This window comes from Ischnura elegans, chromosome 1 (genome assembly GCF_921293095.1).
Source record: "Ischnura elegans chromosome 1, ioIscEleg1.1, whole genome shotgun sequence".
In the NCBI taxonomy this organism is placed as follows: domain Eukaryota; kingdom Metazoa; phylum Arthropoda; class Insecta; order Odonata; family Coenagrionidae; genus Ischnura; species Ischnura elegans.
In genome coordinates, this window is record NC_060246.1 from 6,470,656 (window position 1) to 6,479,024 (window position 8,369).

An 8,369-nucleotide genomic window follows, 5' to 3' on the forward strand; every position below is an offset into this window, starting at 1 on the left:
GTCTCGAGCCAAATCCCAGAGGAACTTAGCTTATAATGACATGGCTGCATTTCTCTCTCGCCAACAATAGTGACAGTGGTGCCATAAAATTGAAGATTGAATTGTTTTAAAGGCTGTATTAAAATTTTGGTTTAAAAATGAGACTTCACTTGTTCTTTGCTCTACATTCTGCTGCATAGGAACAATGTTTTGTATTTTGCATGTATGGTGAACCATTTTCCCGTTTACCTATTTTGTTGATGATGGTAGCAATGGGGGTAGAGCGAGCTACCTGGTGAAAACAAGAAGTTAGATGAAGCCGAAGATCAGCTGGGCATGCCGCTGCCGATTAACACAACATGGTTCACGCTTTACATTGTGCCCTCAATTGCATTAAAAATATGCACATTAAAAAGAAACATTTCAAATAATACACTATTTTTGGCCAATGTGATCCATCTCACAGCCAGTCATTGCACTGGCAAAAAGTTGTTTTAGGCATAAAATGCACATTGCTTTCTTAAGTATGTGTTCTTGAAATCGAGCCAGATTGATAAGAATTTTAACATCAGTTTAACTGCTACAATGGATTCCTGTCAATGTGGAAACATTTTTTGTAAGGTGTCATGTTCCTTAGAAAGAGATACATATTATGCAAACCAAGTATGTGCCCAAAGTGTTTCCATAGTTTCAAATATTCCTGTAAACAGCTAAATTCCTAGATGAATATGAAATTAGGTACTCGCCGAAATCCTATTTCCTGATGCATAGGCAACTTTGTCAAACCTTCCCAAATTCATCGGTTCCCAGCAGTCATAATTTTTTTCGTCCATCCCTTGGAAAGTGATAGATTGAGGTTCCACTGTATCAATATTTTATGTTGGTACAAAACATTGATTGCTTTTTACATGTGTGCTATTAGTGCCTTGAATTGGTAATTAAAATAGAGTTACTGGGCCACTTCCAGAACTGATAAAAATTTACTTATTTTTTTTTAAAACTTATCATATTCTAAAGTGTGAAGTCACAATGCATATCTGTATTTTTTTAAATTGTCGTCTTATTTACACTTATTCAAACCAGGAAAAGTATTCCAACTAAAACAAAGACCTTGTTTCTGGTCACGGGACGAGGACTTAATAGCCTTGGAGGTATTCCACGGATAAAACCTGCTGTCGAGAAACAACTTGAAATGAGAGGTGTTCGGTAAGCAACAAATATTTACTTTCATGTGACTGCTATTTACATTGGTACTTACCTGAGTCATATTTATATGCAATGCTTCATTTGAACAAGAAAAAGTTGTATTTTTTTTACTTAACGAAGCCTGTGTTGTAGTTTTTCCAGATAGTAGCCATTCTGTTTGATGCAATTCTATGTCCACCTACTTGGACTGATTGTGTTTAATCTTCAAAATAAGTTGTCTATGAACTGTCTTTTCTGGCACCCCTCAGACTGAATCATTTGCCATCAACTCCATCTTCCTTTCATTGGAGCATGCATTATATTGGGGCACCTATAGTTGCAAAAAATGCAAAATTTCGTTTTTATTTACCGATTTCGCATTATTTCGTGTTGTTTCGCAATATTGCATCTCGCGAATTTCACAGACCTCTATCTGTTACGCCTCTGATTTCAATGTATAATGAATGAGGACAGATGGACCCCAATGTTCATGTTGACCAGTCAGAGTAATTTAATTTCCTTGCAGTAATTTCCCAAAATTTATCAATGGGGTCATTAATATATTTGGTATCAATTGGATTTGGCTTATTGGATGTTCCCAAAATGAGTAAGTTACATGAACACTTAATCAATAAGGCAGGTAACACCCAAGGGAACCTTACTGTTTAACATCCATGGAATGCAATATTAACCCTTACATTCTGGCTTGTATGTTTGCATTGCTCAGCAAGCGCTACAAAGGCCATTTTGGATAAGTATTTGAGGATGGCCATTGAAACCTTACCAGCACAAAAGCCATTCCCAGAATGCCCGTGAAATGCCTTGGAATATTTAACAATATAACGCTTATAAAATACCTGAAGCATTTACGATTGTGTTTATGGATCACCTAATTCAACAGTGGTCCAGCATTTATGATGCCTTAGGTAAGCTTTTGAAAATGTTTCAGGAATGCCAAATGCCCTATCAAAGATCATTTGGGGCTATTTTCATATGGTCTAATTGCCATGAATATGTATAATATAAGTCATAGGATTTACATATTTATTGTCCTCACATCCTAGTGACGTTATCGCATCATGTGACTCCTTCTGTATGTGCTCTTCTTCTAGGTATGAAGAGATGAATCCTGGACTTCTCAGAGTTACAATCTCTGCTGATCAACCAACAAAAAGGAAAGTGGGCTAATTTTTGTGTTATACCTAATGACGGATTTGATGTGGATGCATAAGAATGTGTCTACTCATCTGTCTACATTGTGTACAAAAGGCAGTATTGTGATATTTTTAAACAATTCTCATTATTATCCATTTCTGTGGAGCTTCTAAAAATGTGACCAAGTTGGAAAGACTAAAGGCTGTTAGTTTTAATTGAGTCTTCATGTTGGCATAACAAATTTTAAGTACAAATCTTATTACAGCATATTTTAATGATAATGTCATTAAAGATGAGAAAAAACATAAGTGTATCTCAATGGTATGGTTCTCTGAATTGGTTTTGTAAATTTTCTTTATTTTATCATTTATGGGTGTTATTATGTATTGCAGTATTGTTATGAAGTTGTGATCGTTTCCACTTTTTCTTGCACTTTACCTCTTATGTCCTTGTTTTAAAATATTTGACTTATCATTATTTTAATTTTTTGCCTTATTGGTTTATACTTTCCTTTTAATTCATGCGATGTTGGCATGAATATTTAATAGGCCTTTTAGACGACATACTGCCAATGCTATCAAAGAGCTTTTGAGTATATTTGGGACAAAGATTAGATTTAATGTGCATATAGATTATATTGTACAGTGGATATGTAAGGATTTCTTTTGAAATCCATATTTTTATAGTCTGATGTTTTTAATTTACATATTTTCAAATGGCATTGATATATATATATATTGATTGACGTGTGGTAATTTTAACCTTGGGAAGTCAATTCTAACCCCTACCTATGATTGTAAATTGTATTAATCGATTGTTGCCCCTGTATTTCTCTCTGTATTTTTTCCAATCTATGAATTCGGGTCAGTAATTGGTGACGTATATATGTTTCCTCAGTTAGCATTGGAAAGTGGTCTTGGTGGTAAGGAGGGTTATTGGGTGAAACATGTAGTTTAATAAGACGTTTTCCAATGATCCAGTAACATGGAGGTTTTTATGGTGAATTTTTATTTTCATTTGGGAAGTCCATAGATATAGGTACTTTCAATGTTTTAAGTGAACGGGAATCATCAATGATGAGAGGCAGTTATTCAGGATGCCATTTATAAAATCAACTTTCATTGATCAATTGTAGTAGTTATTTAAATTGAAGACTTATTGGCATAGAGTCACATACGTTTTGTTATTTGCACATAGTGGAATTTACTCAAGCATTAAAGGTCAAGCTGGACTTTTGTTTTTGCCAAATACAAATGATTTCTTGATGTATGGTGAGCAATATCAGATGTCAAGTCAAATGCAGCTAATATATTTTTCCTCATATTTGAGTAGCTATGTTCATTGCATTTTTCATCTACTACGGTTTAAAGAGCCACTATTGTAGTTGCTTACCATTTTAAACAAAGGGTATTATCCTTTTAAAGGGATTATGGGGTACCATTAATATACTTGAAGCAATATTATCACTCTAATTTGAATACATTTCACGAGCCTTAAACATTCAGCAAATGAAGCTCATATTAGATTTACAGCACTAAATTAGTTTTTGAAACTTATGTTACCATAATTAAATCTCTTTTTACACAGCATCAGGGGCTGCCTATGAATAATTTCTGGAAAAGAAATCATTTTCTGTGAATACTTTTTTACTTTGAAATCTTATTCTTGTTGATAAAACCTATGCAAATTGTTTGTTGTATTTGAGCTAAGAATGACTGAAAATTTTGTGAAATAAAAATTTTAATCAATTTGTAGATGGTTTCTCCTAGTCATGAAATAAAACGTGTGTAAAAAGGTTCATCATGCAAAATGGATATTGGTCTCCAAATAGATCATGTCGCTCCCCAGAGGATGATTTTACAAAATGGACCACAAAAAATTCAACATGGTAATGAAAGGGAGAGGAGAATAGTTAAGTTTGGAGGGTCAATGAAGAACCCTAAATAAATGTCACCAACACTCACTCTTTGAGAAACTCATGACTCACACCAGTGGCGCTGACATCATGGGGCCCGAGCCACCTCAAAAATTAGTTATGGGTGTGAGGAAAAAATGCGTCAGGCTTGTCAATTTTCCCCGGAGTGTCCAGATATCAAGATTCAAGTTATCAGGGTTCTAATGTTGATCATATGACCTCTAAAATGCTTAAAAAACTTAAAACTCACTAAATTCAAAATTGGAGTCACTCACTGTGTTTTCGAGTGATCACTCACTGGAGTGTAACTTTAAATCACTTTTATAAAAATTTGCCAGAAGAGTTGCCTTTGTTTTCAGGGCACATGCGTTGACTTTATCCATCGATCCACCAAAGAGCATTGCAGCAACATTTTTTTTTTCAAAATTCTGGTGGTTTTTGTCTACTTTCACTGGATATATACAATTAGAGGTTCTTCTCAAAAAAGACATTTTCTAGACACCTAGTAGATATTTAAAATATTCTAGACACTGAAGACATTTTCTAGACATCTAGTGGGTATTTAAAATATCCCAGACATTTTATAGACATCTAGTAGACATTTAAAACATCCAATAAAATTCTACTTTGAGGTCAGCTTGGCAGGAGAAACACCAGGTGCCGGATCTCATTTTTGGGCACTTACAACCCTTCTAACTATCCCTAAATCCTGTGTGTATGACTGTTACTGTCGTTAGCGATAGCTTCACAAACCTGTGTGTGTGAGTGCGTGTGTCCCACACGGACATTTATTCCGTAGGGCAAATCCGTGAGGTCCATGAGTGTGAATTCCCTAGTTTTATATGTTTGTCTATTCCTTTGGTGTGAGTGGGTCACTGGCATAAGCAGAGGCTTAGCAAACCTGAGTGTGTGTGATTGAGCAGGGTTCCCACTCAACCGTGAAAACCTTAAAACCGTGAATTAGCCGTGAATTTCTTCTACCGTGAAAAAACCGGGAAATAGCCGTGAATTTCGTCTTAAAACCTTAAAAATCTCTCAATCTTGATAATAATACCTTCCCAGAAATTTTCATCTTCGTTCGTAGCTAGCGCACTTCTATTCATTGTGGCGAGCATCGTCGCATGCGGTCGCATGGGTCAGAAAAGCGTGGGAACGAATGTTGCCTGAAGAAAAAAACATCTTTCCCCAGCGCAGGCCTTTTCTCTCCCCCTCCTGAAATATGACACCACTTCTCATCAGCTTGTTTACTTTCCTCAAATGGCTTGTTTTCCCCTCCCTCGGTCACTGCTTAGTCCCCCTTCCACCCAATTAGCCTTCCCACTGGCTGCAGCGACCACTTTCGAAACTAAATCTAGATGGCCATTGTGTCGAAAAATTTGAACGTTTATTCAACACCCTCAATCCTATGACTGGAAGACCGCTAGCCTTGACAACCTGCCATGCGCTGTGGACACTACGCTCCCTGCGTTTGAACCGGGTGACAGCGAGCTTTCGGCGTGACGTTACTAATTCTCGCGCATTGCGGCCCTGAAAACGAGAGAAGATTTCCGCTTATGGCAACACAGCATTACACGATTGTCGCATGCGTCGACCTGGAACTTGCCAGTTTTACGTCGCAACCGGAAAGTTTGTGTGGAGTTATTTACTGTCGGTGGTGATCCAGTTCCTCCGCTTTGTGCTATCTAAGGTAATGCTGTTTGTTTGTGTCGTTAAAGCCTCAATGCCGTCGCGATATAAACTGCTACATAGTCTCACGAATACAAGGATCAAGAACTTTGCTATTTCCTTGATCCTTGTATTCGTGATATTATGGATTTCCACCAAGTTACGCCCTATACGATTAATTATGCTACGTAGTCGTTCCATTTTTCCCAGAGCAACGGTAAGAAGGGAACATGATTTGCCTCTGATTAGAGAGATCGATTCAGTTTTGGTTTCAGAGTATTACAATAGCAGAGAAAAGAAGTCATTACACTGCCGCTTTCAAAAGAAAGTTATACGGTGGAACCTCGATCTATCGTTCCCGCATTGATCATTCGCCGTTTCTGGTCCCAAATAAAGTTCCTTATAGACAATTTAATTTTTTCCCGCATCTATCGTTCCCCGAAGTATCGTTTCTCGCATTGATCGTTTGAAGATCGCGGTCCCGACGCAGAATTTTCCCGCATCCATCGTTTGACGAAAATGAGACGAAATAAATATAATGTGTCATTTATGGCTAATAACGACAAGCACGTAGTTGGAATCCTCTCCAAGAGATGGAACTACCATTGGGAGAAGCTCAGTGCCGTGGGAAAGTAACATTAGCGTATTTCCCAAGAACCTTTATCCCCCTCCATTCACCATTCGCCTCCCCCCTTCTGACGCTTTCCTCTTCTTCAAAATAAAAACAGGTCCCAGCTCGCGCAGGGATTGTATAACGAAGACCTTAGCTTCGAAAAACATATCGAGTTACACGAGAACAATAGAAACGTGTTTCGCGCTCCCCCCTCTTCTCACCAACTGACCTTTTTCAGCCTAACTGCTTCGAAGTTCTCAGTTTATGGAGGTCAACTGCTGCATGAATCACCTATTAGCCCAAAAGGTATCTAACAATGATATTCAGTAATTGCTATTATGCTTTTATTAGATTGAAATGTTAGTAATTTGCACGTTAAAAAAACGAGATCACACATGACGTATTTTAAGCAAGGAAATAGATGGAAAAATACGATGGTGATTTTTGGCGAAACGCGATATCCTCGTAGCTGAGCTTACGGCAGTTAATTCGGCATTTTGTTCCGAAAACATGATACCAGGTTGTTATCAGTTATCAATTTACGAGCTATACTACTACTAGTAGTCTCACTTGTCAGAGTAACTGACGAAGGGATATCTTCTCAGGATTTTTGTTTCTCCCTATTAACAATCCGAATTCATCTGATCATCTGGCGCTACGCTAATTAGAAAAGAATGGGCTTCTTTAGGGTAAAAAATTTCATGGCGCAGTCCTATGGTCACGCTTCGCCCTCTGCAGTGTGCTCTGCGTACCCCCGTACGCGATAGCATCAGTTCCGAACTTCACCTCGTACGAGTGGTTCCCTACTTTCCGGGGTGGCTGGACTTCGAACCACCGAGTATTTTCCATGTGGGTTTAATAAAGTCATTTTCACTAGTTTAATTTTAGTCGTCTTCCGACCATGGCCCCTCCGAAGAAACTATTGAGGACTTTAAGAGATGGACTGAAAATAATTGAACATGAAGAAAAGAATCCGGGCTAGATGCGCGTGAATATTGCAGAGCGCCTTGGGTTGTCCGCTAGCACATGACGGTAGGGGTGGGGGTAGAGTGAGCTACCTGGAGAAAACAAGTAGAGATATGAAGGCGAAGATCCAGGTGGGCGTGCCGCTGACGATTAACGCAACATTGTTCACGCTTTACACACTACCTCAATTGTATTAAAAATATATTCATTAGACAGGAACAATTCAAGTAATTGACTATTTTTGGCCTTCGTGATCCATCTCACAACCAGTCACTGCACCGGCGAATGCGGTTGTTTTAGGCACAACATGCACATTGCTCTCGTGAATACGTGTACTGGAAATGGTGTTTGATGGATAAGAATTTTTACATCTGACTGAAATCCATAATAGCAGTGTAAATGCCGAGTGGAGAGCAAACATTCAGAATTTTGAAAGAGATATGGGTCGAATCAACAATATGACGTATGTGTCTTGATAAAGTACTACTATTCCTTTTATTATCTAAAATATTGTTTTAAAACCTTTAATGAATTTCTTAATTGCTCGCCAAAATCCTGCGTTTCCTGGGACATAGGCAATCTAGCAAAAAAAATTAAGCATTGATCGTTTTTCCGCATTCATTTTATAATCGTATCATTATTAATAAAGAAAAATTGTCCCCTAGTGGAGTTCCAAAAAAGGAGGGTAGTCTTAGAATCGTGTTCGTCTTAGATTCGTGCTAATACGGTGTATGAAATTGTTTTTCGATTTATTATGTTCTATTAACAATTTTCATAAAATATTTTCCGCTGAATAAGAAAGAATCAATTTATTATATTCTATAAACAATTTAAATAAAATATTTTCCGTTAAATAAGAAATATTGGGGTGGGGGAAATTCGGTTACTGTG

General features: G+C 37.5%; 1 protein-coding gene across 2 annotated transcripts in view; it reads left to right on the plus strand.

Annotated features, from left to right (window-relative positions):
• LOC124155181 overlaps positions 1 to 4,073 on the plus strand; it is a 130,384-nt gene extending 126,311 nt beyond the window's left edge. For both annotated transcript variants that reach the window (XM_046528901.1, XM_046528907.1), the window contains 2 exons: positions 1,063 to 1,185; positions 2,277 to 4,073. In XM_046528901.1, the coding sequence (XP_046384857.1) occupies positions 1,063 to 1,185; positions 2,277 to 2,352 (199 nt within the window). In that variant the 3' untranslated portion in view covers positions 2,353 to 4,073. The remainder of the gene's footprint in view (positions 1 to 1,062; positions 1,186 to 2,276) is intronic.
• The last annotated feature ends 4,296 nt before the right edge of the window (positions 4,074 to 8,369 follow it).